Below are 24,428 nucleotides of genomic sequence, written 5' to 3'. Positions count from 1 at the left end.
CACACATTTGTAAAATATGACAAACATGAATGCCTATGAATATAATATATATATATATATATATATATATATATATATATGAAGCATTAATTTTTCCACAATTGATGGACCTGCCACCACCACACATCTGCAAGATTACTGGAGCACTGGAGCATGCTGGGAGAATATAAACAGTCCCTTGTTTGTGTTATTGTGAATACTTGTTTTGTTCCCAATCATCACATGTGCCTGTGTTTACCTGTGTTTGTACTCGGTCCTTGCCTGATCCACTTGTCTCTTTGTAATGTCTGGTTACTCACCGTGTATACGACCTACTGTGTGCCATGAGACCTCCCTGTGTTTCACTTCTTGATGGTTGTTTGGTGCCTGTGTTACTGCTTTTAAGGGACAAATAAAAGGGTGTTGTTCGTTCTTTAAATATGCCTCTTTGTTTCTTGCTACTGCCATGATATCTTGGTGTGCCAAGCATTATATTGGCTCCAGAAGTTAGAGGACTCTTCTCCTCAACCTCTTTCGAGCAGCCCACTCGAGCTTGGCAAACCCACAGGCACCAGTGATACGGAGGCGATTCTCCGGCGAGGACATCACGGCACAAGAAGCTTGTGTGCTGGTGCGGCAGGGAGAAAGGGCACCGGGCACACAACTGCCTGGAAGCCCGTGCCAAACCAACATTACTGCCTGGAACCCTGTGCCAAACCTGCCAGCAGATGAGCAGGAGACGGCAGAGTGAGGAAGGGGCTGTCCCATCCTTCCAAAAGGCCCCGAACCTGTACAGCGCACCCTTATGCTGCCCCTGCCTGCCCGCCCACCCGTTGGATCCCCATTCGAGACGGTGGCAACAAAGGAGGGCAGGAGCTCCCAGGGATTCCCCACAAGGGCTCTCAGCTCAACCGCCTGCAAGAACCCACGGCATGCCTCAGCTGTGAGCGTGACCACCAGAGGCGGCACTGCTCGCCGGTGAGGAGGCAAGCGTGCCATGGAGGTCCGGCTGGTTCAGGAGCGTCATAAGCTGAATGAACAGCAGGTGTAGAGCGAGCAGGATGAGGAGTGACTGTGGCAGGACATGGAGGAGGAGTAGCGCACACTGGAAAAACTACACGAGCAGCTCGTCCAGTGGCAGCATGACCGCAAGCGCTGGGAACAGGAGGCCGAGGCTGCAGAGACTGTAATGTTCAAGTGTGAGGGGGCATGCCGAGCTCTGGGGGCCCAACTGGCAAGGCAGTGCCGCAAGCTGTAGGAGCAGCATAGGTGGTACTACTAGGACCTGGAGAGGTTATGCGGCACCAACCAATCTGGCGAGCAGGAGGCCCCACAAGAGAAACAGCCTGGTAGTCAGCAACAGGTCCCCACCAAGCTGTGGAAGAAGAAAGGCTGAGGCCAGGGGAATCCCCAGCTGCTCTGCATGTAAGCTCTCACTGGAATGGGAGTACCAGTGCCTGCCACCAGTCCTTTGTGACTATTTGGAGGATGTGGCAAAGGACTGGCTGTGGTGGTCGCCGGGATGGTCGACCTCAGGGAGGGGGGCAGTGTAGCTCCGGAGCATGCTGGGAAAATGTAAATAGTCCCTCATTTGTGCTATTGTTAATACTTGTTTTGTTGCCGATTGTCGTGTGCCACCTTCCCTTGTCATGCGTGAATCTCGCCTGATTCTCGGATGTCTTTAGCCATCTTATAAATTACCCACCGCGAGTATGACTTACTGTCCGGCCAGTGGCGTGCACAGACATTTTGGGGGGCAAGTGCTCCAGGGGGAAAAAAGGGCAGTTTTTGCATATGTGGAAAACCTTTTCTTTTTATAATAAAAAAAACGCACAGGTTAAATGCAATTTGACTTTTATTTCAAAACATTCTCTAAAAATCAAAAATCACACCTACTAAAGACAGTCAAAGACATTAATTTCAATCTTACCAAAGTAGGACAGTAGTTGACGTTAGTTATGGAAAGGCTAATCCACAAAAACGGAGAAACGTCCATAATTCTATTATTCATAATCATGTCAAGGTTTTAGGTTTTTCTGCAGTTCCATCTCTAAAAAGTGTGATGTCTTCCCGTCACTGACTTCAGTTTGAAAACTTTGTATTTATTCACAGATTTCCGTGAGATCATCCTAAAATTTGTAACGAAAAATGGGCTCAAAAGAGCCCTCTGCCTAACGGCATGTAGCCTATAGCATAACGTGATATTTTCAATAGTGTATGCAAAAAGGTTGGAATTGATGGAGAGTGGGGTTGCCTAAATGGTTTAGGTTACATTTTAAATGTGTCGTTTTTTTGTTTATCCATATGGATGGATGGAGGGGGCAAGCTGGCAAAGTTTGTCATGTGCAGTTTCTGACAGGCTACTTCACAACAAAACAATTGCAGGTTGGTCTTAGAGGGCAAACAGAATAATTTCACTCGATTCATGGGTTACCTGACTGGTTGGGAAGGGAAAGAGCTGCCGTGTTGTCCGCCGTGGCTCCCAGTCGCTATAGTTAGCCTACTATGCCTACTCCAAGTAGTCCTATGTCATGCCGCTGCTACACGCCTCACAACAAATGAACTGCAAGCGTGTTCACGTGACACGGTGACAGTGAAAAAGCGACAGGGTTCGGGTGTCTTTGAAGAAGGGGCACAAATCAAGCCATTATTTTCACACCTTTTTAAATCGCGCAGCTTTAAAAAAAAAAAAAAAATCACGTCTTTCAAAAGGGCACTTTTTTGGACTGAGGGCAAAAGGGCAAGTGCTTCAGCACCACCGCGTCTCTATCTGTGCACGCCAGTGTGTCCGGCGACTGACCTCCCTGTGTTTCCCTATTATGTGTTGTTTGGCAGTTTAGTGCCTGTCTTAGTCCTTTTAAGGACTTTAATAAATGGATATTCTTTCTTCTTAAAACAAGCGTTTTTGTTTTTTGCTGCCATCGTGTTGCCTTGGTCTGCCAGACATGACTGCATATAAATGCTGGTGTGTGAACACGCTTGTCACAAGTTCACAGGGTCAACACTAAAACTGTAACACTGGCAACCCTCAATACCTGCTGGTACTGAATAACAAAGGCAGTAGCAGTATCTGTTATTTCCTCACTTCAAGCTGTCACGTCGAGCAGGAAGAATGACCCAGGATGCGGCGTTCGAACTGAACAAACCCGCGCAGGGGTACTTCATCAAGCGTCAGAACATGTGACGAACACACAACAATGACTGAACTGGGGAAGAAAAGACTGGGCAGCACTTATAAGCACAGGTAACGCAGTGGCAAATGGGAGACAGCTGGACGTCATTAACATAAGGGCAGCTATAAAGAGGCAGGATGATGTCAGGCGTGACACGTTAGGCTACACCCAGGGGGAAAAGAGGCGGGTCAGGCATACATACCGGACAGGACGTGACACAAGCACTGATTATAATGGAGCTGAAAAATTCCTATTGTCCTTGTGAGATTGTAGCCATCATAGTGCTTGATATGTTTAAAAATGAAGGAATTGAACTTAAATGTTAACTTGATTTTCTGTGAGATAAGAGGGTGGCATCCTGTCCAGGGTGTCCCTGCTTCATTCCCTATGCTTCGATGTGTCTAACCTTCACATCACGACGTTGTATTAGATAAGTTTTGTGGAAGAAGGATGAAGTTTAAAAATCCCGTTTATCATGAAACTGTTACTTCTCCAAATTATGCCTTGATGACGGATAAATTGCTCCATCTAGTGGCAGAGAACAGATTGCGGATGTTATTCGTTTGCGGATTTTTTTTTTCCTTTAGTATCCGGCATGTTTCCGAAATTAATAAACGTTTCACAGTGTTTCCTGTTAACTTAGTACTGACCTGGATAGATGAAAGAATGTAACTGTAAAAGTCACGTCTTAACCGTGACCTCAAGTCACATGCACCGTTTTAGTCAGACGTTCTTTTTGAAGGTCACAGCGCCATCACTGAAACCCGAGAAATCCCACAGCTCGCATTCAAAGCACCAGTATCAGAAGAACAGGTTCTGCTCTCAGAACGTGTGACGGGTGATCGTGAAATGTCTAAAAGCCGTTTACAGTAATGTTTTCTTTGGGGGGGTCCCCTCGTTTACTCTTCGACATATTCAGTACCACATGTCCGCTTCACATTGGTGTTTATGCTGACTTCAACTGTTTTTACCATTTTGAATTCCATATAGAGATTAAAGCAGAATGCATTAATTTTCCACTTCTGTTGATAATTTATCGTGGTGGAACACAGTGATGCTGGCTGCTCTTCGTATTCATCAAAGAGCTTTTTGAAGTTTACTCGGTGCAAAAAAAATATGCTCAAATGAGCAGGTCACCAGGAGCAAACTGTGAGATGAATGTAGAGGCTTCTGTCATCAGGTTAGAATAAGATTCCTCTGCACAGGGCATGCGTGCGTGTGTGTGTGTGTGTGTGTGTGAGAGAGAGAGAGAGAGCGAGAGAGAGAGAGAGAGAGAGAAAAAAAGTGCCCCAGAAGACAAGCATCCGGTCCTACTGCATTTTGCAGAAATATAACTTGACTGTGATCTTAACTGTATGCCTAAGCTGCTGCGGAAGATGAACAGATAGAACGATGAGCCTGACAAACAGAGAACATTCCCACTGCCTCATTTCCTGGACGAGATCGATCCCCACCCCTTCAAAACCACTAACAGCCTCAGTTACCACGTCTGTCTCAAGATCAGGGCATTCTGTAACATTCACAGAAGCAATGCCAAAGGTACAACAGGTGATATTCACTTTTCGGTGCTGTCTCCTTAATAACTGCTCTTTTCGTATATGGCTTTTAGCTATTGGGTTTGCTTTGATTTATATGATTCATTTTCTGTTAGAAAATGCATGCTATTATTGTATTGGGGTAACATGTAGCATACAGTTAAAGAAATCTTTGGGATTTGGGATTATAATTAATTTAGGACCTAAAGAAAAGCACTTAACTTGCCTTGTGCTGATTTAAAAAAAAAAAGAAAAAAGATTATTTTCTTCCCTTTAATCAAAACATCAGTTGCATACCTGCATAGCAAGATGAGTCTGAACCGGATCTGGGCCAGATCAGACCAGACCAGAGTCAAAAGTTAAATTCAGATCTGGGTCATATGGGTGCACTGAGTGTCTCAGTGGGCTAAGTTCAGAGCACAAGGTCAGCCTACAGACAGCACCCCTAGAGCTGGGGGTTAAAGGCCTTGCTCAAGGGCCCACCAAGGCTGGGGCTCAAACCAGTAACCTTCTGCTCACAAGCACGGAGACTCAGACTAAGTTACTCACCACCCATTTACGTTAAGGTAGGATCCGGGAGCAGAGCTGGTCAGTAGTCAGTCTGGAAAATACATTATTTGGAGAAGTACTGGTCCATTGCTTTTCATCACCAGTCCCATGGGACTCAAACCAGCAACTCTCAGATCACAGGCACGGAGACTTAGCCCACTGAAGCACTCACCAATCTGACTCTGGTGCAGATACAAGCCAGATGTAGTAATATTCAATGTAAATCTGGCCCATATATGGCCGTTATCTGTTTCAAATCCAGAAAGCAGATTCGGACCAGTATTGGCTTGTTGTGCAATATGACACCAGGCTAGATCCGGCTTACAGATCTGCAGTGATTCCTGAACATTCAGCCGGGATCTGGTTCAGACTCATCTTGCTATGCAGCTAGTAACTCCACCTGAGCAATCACAGTCTTCACACTATAAACCCCACCTTCCAACTTCCTGTTGGAAATCAAATGATGTTCTTAATTACGCGCTTTCATCATTTACTCCTTCTCCATTTGGGCATAACCTTGTGCTTTTAATTAATAATGAACCAATCTTTTTCCCAGCATGGCATCACAGAGGAATAACCCACCCGGGACAGTAATTCAATGAAAGGCTGCTTAGGATTATGACATATTACTTTGTAGCATCAATAATCACTGCTAAAAAACAGTTTTACTTAACTGGAAAGATTAAAACATCCACAAATCAGGTGAAAATGCAAAAGCATCCTTGAATGATGATATTAAATCTTTCGTGGATACCTGTCCTCCCTTTTCTCTGTACCTTCAGTGCTGATTCCACTTTCCTCATACCTAAAATGCATTATTACTGCATCTGCACAATGTGCACCCCTCCATCTTGTGTTTCCTCATTCTTGATTTTTCTGCCTCCTTGTCATATTTCATGTTATATGCCTTATATTATTTTGTTTTGTCGATATCAATTTAAAATACACAAAACACAAACCTCGGCATACAGCACAACACTCAATAAATCTTGTCTTTTCATGGGATGTGATAATTTAACTGCCTTTATCTACATACAGAGATTTGAAGGTTTTTTCCAGTGATGCACAGTAATAGAAGGAAAGATGCTCCCTCATACAGACATGCTTGCTGATAAAAGGCCAAAATTCATCAGCGTGTGTTTGATGCCTCACAATTAGGGTGAGAAAGACAAAAATGTGAGCTGAGCATAATGAGGTGATTCTCAAGCACAGACCTGCAGGACCCTCCCGTCGCTTCACTGTGGACCGTCATGCGGCTGACCGTGAAGCGATGTGAACAATGCCGCACTCGCATCAGCGATTTCAGCCACGTTTCACTTCCTTGCATGAGGTGGGCATTATGCTCAAGTCCTGTTTGTACCATGAGAGATCCTGTGGACTAGAGGGGATGTTTGGACACAGAAGTCTCGTGTTTATTGCTGTGTGGTAGCCAATTTCATCTGTATACAATATCCTTCCCTCATCTGACTTCCACATACTGCTAGCAAAGGGGATTTCTTCGATCTGTCCAGCCGGTCAGCTTGATTTGTAAGAACAATCTGCTTGTTTTTGTACAAATTATTACAAAGCATTTTCAGAAAATAATACCCAGGCAATCCCATACATCAATCCTCACCAAAGGCTCTACATTTGGGCCTGTTTTTTAGTACTTTCAGTCCTGTTGCTGAATTACTTCTAATTATCTTGTGGAAATACTTCTGCTTAGATCTCAGATGGCTATTTCTGGATCAGCGATTGTAACAGCAGGAAGAAATTCCTCGCTACAAAAACCAAGCCGCCAGCCAGTTAATCATTGGAGTTGGGTCAATCTATCCGACTTCCAACAGCCGAACCTGGGCCAGAAGTGTGACCCAGCCCAGATGGTTGCATCACCACCATCTACCTGGTTGAAACATATGGAGATATCAGTGTTCCGCGTTGATATTCATGGACTATCTGAAGACAAAAAGGACATATTCTACATATTATTCATTATCAGTAGTATCGCATATTGCGATGTATTGATGCACTCCTGATAACTTGGAGCTAGCAACAAAAACAGTTACAGATAAGAACTGTTTCCTGTAAGGTTTTAACAATTCACATTATCATGTAAACAGTTCCCAAAGTCACTGAACAGGGGAGAGTGTCCCAATAAATTGAGGAAAAGAACATTAGACTGTAGAGTGGATGTTTTACCAATATAGGAGCAGGATATAAAACAAATGCAGTTAGATTGCAGAGTTTACCTGACTATGTGGTAATACAGGATATGTAATAAATCAATATAACGAACAAGCATTAATAACTGTGAAGGTACATTCACTCTATCATAAAGTAAACAGGCTGATATTTAATCTATAATGGGACAGACATTCACCATAGTGAGATGTCATATCATTGGCAAAGGCGAGAATGCTCATTGGTGTAACTTCATTACCCATACTCGCACCAGGCTAAAACTCACTCTCCGTAACGTTTGATTTAGGCTGGTTCACTGCATTAGGTTGCTAAGTTGCTGTAACAATCACTAATACTAAAATTGCATTACATAGAGAGTCTAATACTATACTATATTACATTATTATTCCCTAACAGCTCTTTGTACCTTTATATTCACTCATACTTTAAACATACATATAAAAATAAAGTATTTAAATCTCAGATTAGTTATAAACAGCCAACTGAAAATGCTAATGTATAACACATTGTATAAAATGAAAACATCATGTTTTAAAAAGCCGATAAAAGCAAACATTAACTAATTAAATCAACACTATAATTCTTCCTTCATTATTTTCTGTACACGCCAGCTGTGCACACCTTCCACAAACATCCTGCACATGACATTGTAAGATTTGGCAAACAGTGGAATATCACTGATTTCACAATGTCTCATTTTCACATGTTGACCTGGAGAGCCCAGATGTTCTCCATTTTGGTCAGATCATCTTCGAACTCAGTGGACCCATCTAGCGAGCGCCTGATGTAAACTTTAGAGAAGACGTCAAAGGAATGGGCGTCGTCACAGCGCAGGCTCACTTCCTCCACAGGCTCGAGTTCTGGCTCAAAGTCAGAGAGCAGAGGGAGCTGAATCGTGCCAGTCTGCGGGTCCCAGTTCACTATGGTGCCTTCTTCTGTCTCGTGTTCCTCCTGGAGGCCCGGACAGGCAGCCTGCCACTGCTGTTTGTATGCAGCCGAGGCTCCGCCCACCCTGTCGCCGGGAACTTGGCCCTCGCCAGCAAACGGCAGGCATGCCTGGGTAACCTTGGCCACCTCTTCCACCGGTTGGGCCTTGAGCACGAAGCCGTAGTCGGAGCCCTCGCTCTGAGTCACCTCTACACCGTGAACCTCCTGCTGAACCACAGTCCTTGGCTCCGCCTTCACGACCCCCTCATGGGCTCCTTGCTGGGCGGCGTATGCCGAGCACGGTGCCGCTGGGAGCATCTGCATCTCTGATTGGTGGGCAAGAAGCATCTCCATCTCTGATTGGTGGGCAAGAAGCATCTCCATCTCTGATTGGTGGGCAGGATGGAGGGAGGCTTTTTGAGGGCCTTTGGCTCTTCCCTGGTCTTCAGGGTCCAACTCGGCCATGGCGTTGTCGACGTAGATGAAGTTCACCTTCAGGAGCATGTCGGAATAAAAGTGCTGGAACTCCGGGAGGTGCGGGACCAGCTGCTAAGGGGGGGCAGCATGTTGTCGTTAGTCCAGCAATGGATTACATTTAGGTAATTTATAACAGGTAGGTAAATGATTAGCAGTGGATTATCCATTGCAGCTACACACAAGTGAAGTCTTGACCCCCTTCTTGCTAACCATTCTCAACAATTAAAACCGAAATGATTACTCGCAAAAGGTTTCAGACAGAAATCATTGTGTCTACTTCACTTCCTTTGCTAAATTTCTGATTTTATGTCTAACAGAATCAAAATAAATTAGCCTGTTACTGTAGATGCTGATTTATTCTAAATATAATGTCATCCAGAAGTGTGATAGCTATAACAACAAGATACAGATATCAGCGAGATAGCAATAAGAGCAGGATAGAGATATCAATAGTACAGAGATATCAGCGAGATAGCAATAAGAGCAGGATAGAGATATCAATAGTACAGAGATATCAGCGAGATAGCAATAAGAGCAGGATAGAGATATCAATAGTACAGAGATATCAGCGAGATAGCAATAAGAGCAGGATAGAGATATCAATAGTACAGAGATATCAGTGAGATAGCAGGATTGTGATACCAGTGAGATAGCTGTAACAGCAGCGTAGAGATAACAGCAGGATAACTATATCAGCAAGATAATTTTAACGGGGCTGCGACAATAGCGGGATGACAATAATCCAACAGTGAAAAGACTGACGTCACTGGAAACTAAGGCATCAGGTTTGGCTTACCAGATTGGGGGGGTGTTTTTGTTTGGAGCAGAAAACATAGTGGTACACGGGAACCCCCACGAAGACCAAGAGCAGCAGGATAATCATTAAAGGCAGGATACCCCCCAGGGTCAGCACCAGCGCCCGTGTTTCCTGGGGGTCTGGGGACCAGAGCGTGGGGGATGACAAGGTCAGAAAAGTTCCTGCCAGAGGTTCGCTTGTTTACCTACTGAATACACAGGCTCACACAAACACACACCCACACACACATAGCTGCAGGGCTGGCCCACCCTTTAAGTGATATAGGTGATCGTTAGGGTGCCATTTGATTAGGGGCTACAACAGAGTGAGTAAAAAAAACAGGAGAATTACCTTCTTTGCATTCATGACATGAGTTATTTAGACTATTTTTATTTTTCAACACTTCTCTTGTGAGACAAATGCTAGCTAGCTAGTTAGCAGCCAAACACCCAGTGCTACTAAAATGTTTTAAATGAACATGTACTGAAAAAAATTGTTTGCTGTTCCCCTTGGGGGGGGGGGGGAGGGGGTTGTTCAACAGAATCTTGCCTAGAGTACCAGAGCACACCTGGCCAGCCCTAAATAGCTGCAACCTGAAACTCAACGCATGAAAGAAAACATGGAAACAGGGAAAAGAAACTGATTGTATGCAGACCAGGAAGGAGGCCAACAAGCCGGATATATTTGTGGGAAAACACCACCGTTGGCCAAAATACAATTACTGTGTGTACCTGGAAAGTACAATCTTTTGTGAGCTGAGACTATGTCCTGTGTCAGGTTAATCCAGTAAGCGTGCACAGAGGACTTACTTACCTTTTCCCGTAGTCACACACTGCTTCAAAGACACCTGGGTTATTATGGGAAGCGATGAGAAATAGACGCTTGCAGAGACGCAGTACAGAGTGTTGAAGTCTTGCAATAAAAGCTCCTTCGAGGTGCCGTCAAGAAGGTGGATCTCCTGACATAACAGGAAAATATAACTGAATGGTACCAAGAAATGAAAAGAATTTTGACTAATGACCCCCTTGCCATGAAATGAAAATGAAAGCGTGAATGACACACTTTTGGGAATGATATGAAGATGTTTTTGAAGTGTTGTGCCAAGAAGCTGAAGCATTCTTCAGGCTGAAGACAGAAATCTGCACCATCTACATGGACGGAGCTGTTTTCCCTCAGCTACCATGCTCACCAACTCTACACATTTACACTTCAGCGCGACACATTTCCATACAGCAAACTAAAGAATAATTCTGGTGTTTTGATACTGAACTGCAAACGCTGTGTGTGTGTGCACATATGTGTGTGTGTGTGCATGTGTGTTTGCTTGAGTGTGTGTTTTATAAACAGTCCATAAATTCACAGATAGCTACATTTTGTAAATATACTTTGCTTGCACATACATATACAGGCTTCCAGCTTCCTGTGTGGTTTAATCTTGTAAATGTAAGAACACAGAGTGACGATGAACTTCATGGCCTCATTTCCAAGAAGCAGTAGGAATTTGCAAAGAAATACCAACCGTTTGCCCAGTCCTTTTGTTGTGGACGGACAGGTTGTACAGCATCAGGCTCCCCGGATAGTACTCTGCCATAGGTTCATTGCTTTCTTTGTTACTCCATCTCATTGGACCTGTGAGGTTGATGAACATTTGACGCTCCTTCACCAGAATGTTAACGACCGGTGGTCCAAAGGTTGCTGATAAGTAGAGAAAAATGAAACCAAAAACATGCATCAGACACCTCAGCCTGCAGCACCCACTGCTACAAGGACTTTTATGTCTGTCAGCTCAATACCTCATACGTGTGCAGCAAATTCAAAAGGAATTTAGATCAAGAAATCATTTAAAGCCCTTCTCAATACAAAAATGCCTGACCTTAATTATACTGTAATTACATATAGGCATGGGTGATCTGGCGATTTTATATCGTGATCCATCCTGAAGACGTCTGTAATCCACTTTTCATGCGAATCATAGAGATCGTGATCTTTTATGTCCTCCTACTAATACTCCCAAACTTCACATAAAACTTCACATAAAACAATGGCCAGAACTAAGCTCTGTCACTACCCGATCTGTACCATACTTCCACATCGGCCATGCCGATAGCTCACATTGATTTGTTTTTCAGATAAGTCACACAAGAGAGACCTTGTGCCAGAGACGTGTGATTGTGTTGGTTTGTGAACAAAGCACAGATCCAAGGTGTAACTACTCGACGTGTACTACCTGCCCAATCTGTACCTTGCATGTCTGCACCGCATTATACTGTCTGACACTGTCATCCCACAACTACAGGGGCGGCTTTATTGTTTAGCAAGAACTGGTGTTAATGATTCTGCTGACTGAAAAAAAATCAGTTTCTTTGGTTGTTATTTTGTTTTAAGGATTCACTTTGGTTGTCTATATCCAATTTTGGGGATCAATACCATTACATAAGTACGGTATCCCATATCCGTAATTTTTATTTATATTCCGTCCGTTGGAATCGCTGCTATCCAACGACATGGTATTTTGGTATATTTATAGCGTTGGTTCAGTCTATACTGGAGGGACATATATGGTCACCCCATCGTGACTGGGGTACCTAGCGAGACCCATAAAGACGCAGTCATAGATATCTGGCTTAATATCCCTGGTGGAGATCAATGACAAGCAGTTCATAAATGGAAACTGATGTAGAAAATAATTATTAATGGAAGCAGGTCAGGTCGTGAAAATGTCATGAAACAAAGTGGTACCATCATAAAATATGCCGTAAAGTGTAATTCTGTGCATGTGCAGACGTGCAAACTACAAATCGGGCATACACAGTCAGATATTTCATAAATCAAAGTTTGTCAGGCCACAGTTCCAGACGTAATATGGCAAATCTATGCTACCACCTGAAATGGAAGCAACCAACAAATTATTTGTTATATTGAACAAAGGTGTATCTCAGAATTTAATTGACATTTACCATGTGTTTAATGCAATATTGTATTTTAAATGGTGCTAATAGATTAGTCCTTACACTTATTTGAGTCTGGGTATTCTTGAAAGCACAAAGTTTCAAAGTTGGGAACAAAGATCGTAATTCATAATGTGGATCGAGATTGTGTGTTATAAAGATCGTGATATGTTTTCTTGGGAAGATTGCCAACCTCTGATTACATATAAAGATATCTATGCTTATTACCGCACACACAATAAGATATGAGTAATACATACATATTTGTAAACGATAAGATATAAATAAACACACTATACATCAATGAAATAGAGAGGTACTGTGGTCAATTTAATGATGTTGGTGATTGACAGGTCGGCTTACTGTCTAAGAAGGGGTCGAATCGGTCTGTGTGGTTCCACTCTGAGGATCCGTTCTTGCCCACAGCCCTGACCCTGGCATAGTACTTTTCCTCCAGGTCACTGGTCTCAGTAGAGAGGTCACACCAGGTCTTCCTTAGCTTCTTGCATGCCTTGACCCCTTTCCATACCTCCTGGCCGGGTGCTGCCTTGTCCTCTTCACCGTATCTGCAGGAGGGAACAGTCGCAACCTGAGAACTGGAGTAGCATGGCAAGGCCCTCACCAAGGAGCTGACATGAGTCAACACCTCCGTGGGAACATAATCTACTGATCTGGCCCATTAAATGAATTTAACTGTCAGTGGCAACAAGAAAATTAAGAGATATTTGACTGATATTTGTTTTTATGGCATTGCTATGGTTTATCCCTGAACACATTTCACTAAATCAGTATCTGATATCAGTATCTTATATCATTTTCTTTTCCATCAGACATGCCCACTCTTTTTAGTAAATTACAGCATGCAACCCCTACACATATATACTGCATAAGAGAGATGCCAGGTTATGGCAAAAATCATCATGACGATTCTTTTGGTCAATATTGAGATCACAGTTATGTAACACGATTACTCATTTACTTTAGAAATATCACGCATTAATTGAGCTTTTAAAAAAAACTTGTCTTTTTAACAGTGGATTTCCGTTAACTCTAAATATAATTCAACTGAGAAACAAATGAAAAGCATCTGGAAAGCGGTGCACTGGATTTTAAATAGAATAGAATAGCATAGAAAACATGGCGGGAAAAAGAAAGTCATTTTCTCTCAATTACGAGGCTTATGATAAATTACTAAAAACGAGCCACCGAGGTGCAGCAGCTAATTTACAGTAAGCTATATTTTACGCACTGTACTGTATTATAGCGTATTGGAATTATACAGTTTAGTCATTTAATTTGTGCAGTATCGTACACTGAAAAGCGCTTGAAACAGCTGTAATGTATTTTGAAAGAGTCGATAAAATTCAGTAAATAGCAACACTGTCCATTTTATTACCTTATATAAATGTAATAAATATACAAATGTAAATTTGACAGAAATCTGCCTGAGACATAAAGAAAAAGGAAAAAAAATCAGTTATTATGATGATCCACTTATGGTGATGAATTTCACACAGATAGACATGATCACTGTAGTTAAGAAATGCAAACTGTATTTTCTACGTTTTTAGGGAACTTGCTATTTACATTAAAATTAAAATGTTACCCTTTTCATAAGACGTTTTTATTTCAAGCAATTTGTGATTTGATGTCAGTTGTTAGAAATGTTCAATAAATGACCATAAATACTTCATTTGTGTGTTGCTTTCAATTAGTTTAAATCACAAAGATATACAGTCTTTCATTAGAAAAAATATCCCGAATTTAACAGGTAAGCATATTTTCAGTACAAATCTTGTCAGTGAAATATGATGGCAAACAAAACAAACAAAAGAAATTAAACAATAATTAATTGTAATCAAGGTAAAATGTTCATTTAATCGTGATATTGATTTGGGGTCGTATCACCCAGTCCTAATCACTGCAAAACAAAATGCAGCACAAAAATTGTTTTATCTCACTTATTTTGTTTTGAAAATCATTGCCAGCCAAAATCGTAACTGAAGTTAAAATTGGATTGTCCAACCCTACTGCATAATAACCTTATGTATGTACTAACCATAGTAACTTGTCATTACAATTTTTGAAATGAGTGATGTCTTTTCTCTCTTTTTAATTCCCCTTTTCCTTTCAAGTAATAATCTATTGTCATCTTACCATTTGTTTTACCAAAAAAAAAAAAAAAAAAAAAAAACCGTATTTGGTAATTAGGCTATACATCCATATTCTGTAATGACTTATCCAACATGGGTTGTGTTGTGCCAGGAGTTTATTGCCTGGAGCAGATGCCAGTCTATCTGAGGGCACGAGCTAGCACACATAATCAGACTCGATTTAAAAAAACCCAGTTCACCTACCCACATGCATTTGGACTACAGGAGAGAATCTGCATGTAAACGCCACCCAAACAGTGACAGTGATTCAACTCACAGCACTGGAGGCCGTGAGGCCGCAGTGTTAACCACCAAGCCAAGCAGCAGTCATACAGTTAAGCAGAAGTAATTCTGAACACTGGCAATTCGGAAAGATACACAGTATTTGATTGCCACTCTTCTGTTGCTACTGTATATGACAGTGGAGTATTTGGGTAAAGTGATACAGACGAACCAGAATAACTACAGCAGTTGGTGCAACATTCACACTTTCTGACTCACGCACACAATCTTATGAAAATCTATATTATTCCGTTATAAACCTAAAATCAAAAGCGCTGGGGCAGTAAGCAAACACTACAGACCATTAACAAGGTAATAAAACTCATGTAAATGCGTGTGCAGATTTGTTTCGAATTGAAAATCTCACGCTAGCCAGCTGGCCAAAGTTGGCAACTCTGCTAGAGGCTGATCACGCCAGTAGCTAATTGACCTGGAGAATCCGGACGGCCCTTACATTGCATACTCCACAGCGTACCATGTCCCCTTCGGTGTCCCTGGTCCAGGACTCCACTCCACTATGTTCCGCAGATTTATAGACTTGAACTTGACATCCTGGGGTGGAGCGACAGCAGCTCCGTGAGTGACGGCTATGAGGAACACAAAAGTTACTGAATGCTTTCCTTTAAACTGGAATGGTCAATCCATGCAGTTAAATATAAAGTCATTAAATGAGACATGCTATTGAATTTTTATAATTATTTAGATTTCAGGCACAACTCCTCTTCATTTAATATAGGCTACATTTTCTTACTCGTTTATTTCAAACATATTTTAAAGAGCTTCTGTTGAGGCGAAAACACCTTTTCGACACGAAAGTTAACAGTGTTGTATTTAGGTACAGAGAAGTTCTTTTCGCCAACTTCATGTAACCACACTATGTTCCCTCGTCTTGTTTCAAAACCCCATAAACTTCCTGAGCTTCAGACGGTGTGCCATGACTAAGAATACGTTAGAAAACTAAGAACGGGTCACAGATAACAATCAATATTTTATACATGAAATTGTAATTTCATATCAAAGCTCTCAGTAATAGCATACAATTGAACACATTGTGGAGTACAATTATCCGCAGCCACATGCAAAACCCTCTTGCATGGGGGCTTCAGGGGGGTACAATGCGCTTTGAGACAAAGTAATGATTTCCTCTGAGAATGAAAATGCGCTCTAAAATAAAATCGAATTGAATTTAATACTGCATAATACTGCATTACAAACTTAAATTCATCCTCCAACCACACATCGCAACTAAAATAAGAATAATATCAATAAGAATATTTTATCTGCGTATCATAAGCAATTACAACAAAACTGGCCGATTTTCTAAAGTAACCTTACGCGGAATCGACTGTTTCCGACACAGTTACCACACTGTATTACGCACACCTGCTGCAGAGGAATCTGTAACGTATAAACACAAACCTATACGTTAGGCTGTTTTTCATTAGCACACATTAGAGAGGCTATGGAGACAAAAATCTTAAGGTTTTAGAATCAAAACAATGACCAAACACAACCAAATTTCGCTCTTATACCTCTCAGATCATAAACACTATCCCATATGAAAGGATCGGATATGCAATGCAAAGGAAAATGTATAGTTTGTATGTTAAACCTTTTTCTCTCCATCAAGATTCATTATAAGGAAAAAAATAAGCTTAATGTATAACTTTGTGCTTTGCAGTTACAATATGACATAACCATATAAGTCACACATGGAGTCAGTAAAGTGGGAGACAGATTTGGAGTTTGCAGCTGTATGTTTTGTTACATTAATGTAGGGTAATGTTAAGTCTTTTCCTTATAACAGATCCTGATGGAGAGGAAGATGTTTGACATTCAAAGTATACGCTTTGCATTTGGTTTCATTTTCAGTCTTTTGACAGAAGCAGTCTTGACAGAATGTAAAGTGTAGGAGAATTTGGTTATACTCGAGCATTGTTTTTGGCACATTAATGTAGGCCTTAACCGTAAGCTTTTTCCTTACAACAGACGTCTATGTGGAGGAAACGTTAATGTCCTAAATATCAATTTTAGACTGGGTTGCGATTTCAATCACTTTACAGTTGATAGTGTTTACGACCCATAAAGGCTGCGAGAAGTTTGACTCTCTTATTCTGGCACTGAGTTAACCTACATTATGTGTTAAGCTTTTTTTGCCGCTTTGAAGTGTATCAGAATGTCCCCGATTGTGGCGATTGTGAAACAGTGCCTAATTAGTCACAATGAATAATCAAACATATTACTGTTTTAAACCGAGAAGAGATATGCGAATACAGAGAACCGTTGATATTTCGGTAATTATATTTACCTGTAACCCTTATTGAAAGAAGGGAAAGTGCCGTCAAGAAAATGTGCTTTAGCATTGAGGATTCATCAGGTGCCCAGATGTCATTGTAGTCTGTGGTGGTAATCCTCCAGGTTGGCTTCTTAAAGTATGTAGACTACATCGGAGTGCAAGTGTCTCTCCTGGCGGACAGGTTTGCAAGAGCAAAGTCTGCTCAGTGAGGCTGGGTTACTGAAATCACGGTTAACTTCATGTGCAGCCTGGGCGGAGTTTGTGGTGGAGGGGGAAGCTTTCGCAGGTCGTCGCTTTCTCGTTCTTCAGCATTACGCCATTTATGAAGAACATTCTACATTAATTTATGTGGTCATAACCCTAATCCCAGCTAAGATAACCTTAACCATTACCCAGTCCTAAACTTAACCATAATTAACCCAATTAAATACAAGACTTTTGGTACTTTTTTTTTTTTACTCCACTAATAGATTTGCATAAAACTGAGTTTCCCGTTGTGGGGAACGAAAACAACATAAAAAAACAGGTTTTCCTTACAAATGTCCCCACAATGTAATACACACACGTAAACATACCACTGTCCGTAACCCAGTTTATTCACGTTTATGGAAGTTGTTACACATCCTGAAATTGTACCCAGATCAGCATTGCTTTACTCTTAAACAACCTTAATTTCTCAGATGTTGTAGTAAATATCTCTACAGAAAAGGAACATATATAAAAAAATAAATTATTTCATCTGGGAATTAGGTACCCTGTTATAATTAAATCAATAGAAGATTTTTTTGCATGTGCTATTCTGTTCTCAGAACTGTAATTAAAATAAGATACAATCAAAATGTCAGGTGGCCTAGTGTTATCCTGGATGCACTATATGGAAAGTATTATCCGTAGTTATTTTCTTAGCAAATGCATAACATACTGGCAGAACACAATTGGTATAGTGTGTAAAGGTGAAGCATTTGTAATTGTTAGGTGTTGGCTGGGCTGGGCTACAAGTATATCCACATTGTTGTGATATTCTAGGGTGTACAGTAACTAGAGAGGGAGCAGGTGTAATGAGAGCTTTATAGTCCCTGGACAGCACAGTCACCAGCCCCGCCCATCTAATCCATACTCCTCACATACTGCCCAACCCCCACCATTTGTAGAAGTGCTGGATGGAACAACTGGAAATGTGAAAGCCAATAAATGTGCTTTTACCCAAATGCCCCAAGTCATATTTGTGACACGTAACTCTGAAATAACACTTATTCATTTATTGCACATTCTACATACATGACAAATCACACAATCTTTCCACATTTGGGTCATATTTTATTGTATCTTAATTTCCATTTCTTAAAATGTCATTTATAGTATTTATACATCGAAATATTAATATATTTATAAATATTTATTTCTCATTTGTACTATGACCACCTTTTCCATGACATTACAGTAAGAACCATGACAGACACAGCAATGGCGTAGGACTGGGCGATGTAACGATACAATCTATGATGGACAATCAGACAAGTAACCCAGGATGTTTCTCAATATGTGTACTTGACTGTTCTTGTGTTCACATTGCCTGATTGAAATCATCTTCCATTGCCAAAGTACAGTTCCAATACTCAAGAACAGAACGAAAGAGGTAGAACAGTAAAAATCCCCAGATGTCGTTCTTGTCCAGCCCTAAGGATCAAGGATGCATCGGTTGCATCCTGACCAAGGAAAACAATCTCATGATTCATTGTGTCCCAAGTTTGTTCTTGGGAGGCAAGTTAACAAGAACACTCTTGCCTAGAACACAAGTTTGCTCTTTGCATTTTTGATATTGATAAATACCCAACACCTGACTGAGTAATTGGTGATTTTCACCTTTGTTGGTGAATTTGTTACAAAACGAGGCGGTTCAGGCACGAGAACGAGGCATGATGAAGGCAGAAATGTGGACGACCCACTTGCGGCTCGAAGGACAAAACGGGGTTTATTAACAAAAACAGAAAACACTCGGAATACTACAAAGAAAAAGACCACGAGGGGTCAAAAGCTAAGGGGAAAAATTTTAATTTTTTAAATTTAATTACGTATGTATGTGGTTTAATTACAAATGGGTGCAGGCAGGCAGAACATACATCTTACAGCTAATATCAGCAATCACAATCAAACAATCACAATCAACGAACCACTGGGGAACTAAACTGAGGGAGGGACTTAAACACTGAAACTAAACTGGGTAACAAGACTAACACAGGGCAGGCGAGACTAATTAACATAGACTGGGAAAACAGGCCACAATCAATGGACTGGGAGAGGAAGACTAAGACACTGACAGAAACAAGGAAACAGAATCTAACACAGGGGAATAAGAAAGGCAGGTAAAACACAACCAAAGCACAAAACAAGAAACCAAAAACAGAAAGCAAACCACAAAATCACAGTAACTAGAAAATCTGATGAAACAATACAAAGACAGAGGGGTTCACAGACAACCGGACGCTCAAGGAGTTGAGCCATGCGGCCGACAGGGAGCAGGGTAAAACAGACTGACAACAGGAGCTGACCCTGACAGAATTAGGCTTACACGCAAAGCAAGCTAATAAAGCCTGTGTCCAAATTCAGGGACTGCATCCTTCAAAGGATGGAGCTATTGTAGGCTACATCCTTCGAAGGGCCGTTCAATGAAGATATTGGGCTGCAAAGAATCCATCAGGTGAATCCTTCACTACCCAGTGGAAAAACAGATGCATTGCTAGATGGCATGTGAAGGAGCCTTCGAAACGGGACAGCCTTGTCGCAGTGCCGTGACGCCTGTGAAGGAGCCTTCGAAACGGGACAGCCTTGTCGCAGTGCCGTGACGCCTGTGAAGGAGCCTTCGAAACGGGACAGCCTTGTCGCAGTGCCGTGACGCCTGTGAAGGAGCCTTCGAAACGGGACAGCCTTGTCGCAGTGCCGTGACGCCTGTGAAGGAGCCTTCGAAACGGGACAGCCTTGTCGCAGTGCCGTGACTCCTGTGAAGGAGCCTTCGAAACGGGACAGCCTTGTCGCAGTGCCGTGACGCCTGTGAAGGAGCCTTCGAAACGGGACAGCCTTGTCGCAGTGCCGTGACTCCTGTGAAGGAGCCTTCGAAACGGGACAGCCTTGTTGCAGTGCCGTGACGCCTGTGAAGGAGCCTTCGAAACGGGACAGCCTTGTTGCAGTGCCGTGACGCCTGTGAAGGAGCCTTCGAAACGGGACAGCCTTGTCGCAGTGCCGTGAAGCATTTGATCTTTGAATGCAGCCTTAGAAGGATGCAGCCCCTGAATTAGGATATGGCCAAAGATTTATTATTTGACTTTCAGTTCAGTCATCTAATATATATTTCTAACAGTTTAAAACACACATATTTGCATTCATATCTTTGTGGAGACAATCCATTCATTCCTATGGGCATAACACTAATTCTAATAATGACAACCATAACCCATACCCAACTAAACCTCAACCCATAGGTAATTAAACCCAATACAAGGTATTTGGCTATTTGGGTTTTTTTGATGGGGGTAATATGTAAACCAGACTATTATAACTACACAGGGGGAAAACTCTCAAAAATACAACCACAAATACAGTGCTACACAGGGAAACAGTCACACGGGAAAAACAGACACAACAAACCAACAAGGAACAAAAGCAGCTTAAATACACCACTAACAGGTCATGACGCAGGACAGGTGAAAAGCATAACTCAATTAGCCAATCAGTACAAGCACAGGACAACCTTGAACCCACAACTAGAGGGGTGTTATTTTCTGAGCTACTCATCCAACCCATCAAGCTACATGACAGCCCTGGGCGCAGAGAAACACAATAGGGACTAGGGCTAAATGACAGCGGTAACAGGATGGTCAGCAACACCTGCTGGTCAAATGGGAACATACATATAGGACAGGGATGGATGGACACTGACCCTGACATTCCTGCCCTCCGGTCTCCCTCCTTCTCTGCCACTGGGTAAAGTCACTTATCCAGTAAAATTTACAGAACAGAGAGGATTGCAATGAAAAATCAACTTCATTCAAAGAATATTCAGAACTCTTGCGCCCCACAGTTAGAATCACTGACGATGCTCCTAGAAAGTTTGCAAGAAGATCCTCAGAATCAATTTAGATGGGAGACGGTTCTGTCCGAAAGATAAGAGATGCAGGCTCCATTTTCACCCTCAGCCACCTTCTATCATTGCGGGTCGAGTTTCCGAATTTCGAGGTGATTTTTGGTGTGGTCACGTGTACATTTTCAAGTGTAGATTTTCATCCATATACTGTTTTTGTGCAGTGGCAATAAGATCCATTAAAGGTCAAATAGAGCAAATGAATTGATAACAAATATGGTGATCCTGTTCAGAAGGATGAGCTTTCCATCCTCTTTGTTGTCACAATGCACCATTGCTTCAGTTTTGGTGCGATTTATTTCAAAATGTAAACAGGTCTAGATACACAATGTTGATTGATGTGACCAATGAGCAATCATGTGTGATGACAGACAAGGATCGGGGGGGTCAGGTCAAGGGGGGGTGGGCTGTCTGAGGGGTGGGCAGAGACGAGAGGGGTGCACGAACAGCAGAAAACAAGATGAGTGCCAGTCGCAGACGAAGCTCCTTTTGGATGCATTTTAATATCACAGACAGCGCAAAGGCTAAATTTAGAATTGGTAAGATAAACCGTTATTTCGACCGAGTTCTTCTAACAGCCTTCAAAGGCATATTAGGACTGTAAATCTAACAGCGCCCCAGGTACACTGCGTTTAGCGTTCGTAGCGAAACGCTAATTTACAACATTCAATACGCGTGTAATAGTGTTTGATGTTTTTACATTAATGTTTTTATACCAAACGTAATGTAAATAATGCGGTTTAGTATAATTACATTTAGTAATTGAAGTGGTATACGTGCACACATATTAATCATAGGTCAAAACATTGCTAAATTTTCCTGAATTACAAAACCTGAGCTGAACTAAATGATCCGGCTCACTAAAGAGAGCTCAAGTGTGTAGTACGCTATAGCCTGCTATGCAAGTTTGTGTAAGTACACTGTCGGGTTTGCCAACTCTTACGCGTGGCGTGACTCTCACGCTTTCTGAGTCACGCAGAAAATCTTGCGGCAAATCTAAATTAAACCTAACATTAGCTACATCAAAAGCCTCGGGGTAGTTTCCAAATCCCACAGGCTATTCACAAGGTAATATAACAGTTACATATATGTAGAAGCGTGTGCAGACTTGCCACGAACTGCAAATCACACTCCAGTGGCAACCCTGCACAATCTCCATCGTTAAAAGGCGCATGGCTGTAATCTCACTGTCACCTGCAGTAACACTAAGTGGCAGATGCATCAGACATACGAAGCTAGCAGGTGTAACCAGACACCAGAAAAGACCGTAAAATACAAAATGAATTTTAAAAAATTTTTATACTATTTTTATATATGTTTATACTTCATTCCCTATGCTTCGATGTGTCTAACCTTCGGCATTTCAGGTAGACACATCACGACGTTGTATTAGATAAGCTTTGTGGGAGAAGGATGAATAGATAAATTTAAAAATCCCGTGTCTGATGGAACTGTTAGGCTACTTCTCCAAATTATGCTTTTATGACGGAGAAATTGCTCCATCTAGTGGCAGAGAACAGATTGCGGATGTTATTCGTTTGCTCTTTACTTTTGATTTCCAATCCTCCATGTTTCCGGAAAGAGCAGAAACATTTCAGTGACTCATGTTAACTATACAAAACAAAAATATATTTAGATAGATGAACATCTCAGTATATTTTTTGTCAAAGGTGTAGGCCTATTTCGTAATCACAATTGAAATATCTAAAAAATATTTTCATTATGGATTTAATGACATTACGTATTCCATAAAAAACATTAATTAGAAAATCGTTGTTTGCGTGTCTATTCATTCATACATTTCAAAATATATTGCAAAATATATTACAATATATTTAAAAATACATAAGGTATCGATGCTTTTCATATATATCCAAACTATATCTAAACCATGACAACAGAGGAGATCCACAAAGCTCCTGTTTACACTTTTTACTGAACCCTTGACTGCTTCAATAAGGCAAAGTGATGGTATCTGAGTGTCCTCTCTCCCATCAGTTCATGATCTGATTAGTATCTATAGTAGTGGGTGTAGCAACTCCGTAAACTGAACAAAATGCAAGATTCTGCCTACATCCAAATTCAGCTGGGATGTTGAAGTCCAGGACCCCCCCCCCCCCCTTCCAGAGAAGTTCATCATATACTTAGATATTTCAGAATCAGCATCAGAATCTTTATTGCCACATGACCAAGGCCACCGGAATTTTTTGTTGGCATAGCTTACAACTGTTGGAACTTCAAATGAAATTCTTAATTACAGTCTTTCATCATTTACTCCTTCTCCATTTGGGCATAACCTTGTGCTTTTAATTAATAATGAACCAATCTTTTTCCCAGCATGGCGTCACAGAGGAATAACCCACCCGGGACAGTAATTCAATGAAAGGCTGCTCAGGATTATGACATATTACTTGGTAGCATCAATAATCACTGCTAAAAAACAGTATTACCTAACTGGAAAGATTAAAACTATCCACAAATCATGTGAAAATGCAAAAGCATCCTTGAATGATGATATTAAATCTTTTGTGGACACCTGTCCTCCCTTTTCTCTGTACCTTCAGTGCTGATTCCACTTTCCTCATACCTAAAATGCATTATTACTGCATCTGCACAATGTGCACCCCTCCATCTAGTTTTTCCTCATTCTGGATTTTTCTGCCTCCTTGTCATATTTCATGTTATATGCCTTATATTATCTTGTTTTGTTGATATCAATTTAAAATACACAAAACACAAACCTCCGCATACAGCACAACACTCAATAAATCTTGTCTTTTCATGGGATGTGATAATTTAACTGCCTTTTTCTACATACAGAGTGTCATGATCCGCTCCGTCCGATCCTGATGTGTGCCACGCCCCCTTCATTACCTCGTGTGAATCCCTGATTGTGATCACCTGTTGCCTGTTACAGTATGTTCAACTTTTTTTTTTTTTTTTAATTTTATTTATTTATTTATGTATTTGTGATTTGTTGTGTTAAGTGACCTTGGG

At 41.5% G+C, this 24,428-nt stretch overlaps 1 protein-coding gene across 3 annotated transcripts; it reads right to left on the bottom strand.

Moving 5' to 3' along the window:
* Window positions 1–7,389: 7,389 nt before the first annotated feature.
* LOC111836146 (interleukin-20 receptor subunit alpha-like) lies at window positions 7,390–17,525 on the bottom strand. Of its 3 annotated transcripts, XM_072702919.1 has the most exons (8): window positions 17,309–17,524; window positions 15,455–15,587; window positions 12,929–13,131; window positions 11,137–11,312; window positions 10,431–10,575; window positions 9,618–9,757; window positions 8,745–8,893; window positions 7,390–8,714 (listed from the first exon to the last, which is right to left on the bottom strand). In XM_072702919.1, exons 1-8 carry the CDS (start codon window positions 17,361–17,363, stop codon window positions 8,117–8,119), a joined length of 1,599 nt encoding a protein of 532 aa, XP_072559020.1. In that variant the 5' UTR covers window positions 17,364–17,524; the 3' UTR covers window positions 7,390–8,116. The 3 variants fall into 3 exon arrangements, with proteins under 3 accessions (XP_072559020.1, XP_072559019.1, XP_072559018.1); XM_072702918.1 differs by having other exon boundaries at window positions 7,390–8,890; window positions 17,309–17,525; XM_072702917.1 differs by having other exon boundaries at window positions 7,390–8,893.
* Between the last annotated feature and the right edge of the window lie 6,903 nt (window positions 17,526–24,428).

Source organism: Paramormyrops kingsleyae, chromosome 19 (genome assembly GCF_048594095.1).
Source record: "Paramormyrops kingsleyae isolate MSU_618 chromosome 19, PKINGS_0.4, whole genome shotgun sequence".
NCBI lineage: Eukaryota > Metazoa > Chordata > Actinopteri > Osteoglossiformes > Mormyridae > Paramormyrops > Paramormyrops kingsleyae.
The sequence above is the reverse complement of the archived record's forward strand: the minus strand, read 5'-3'. Positions and strand labels throughout refer to the sequence as shown.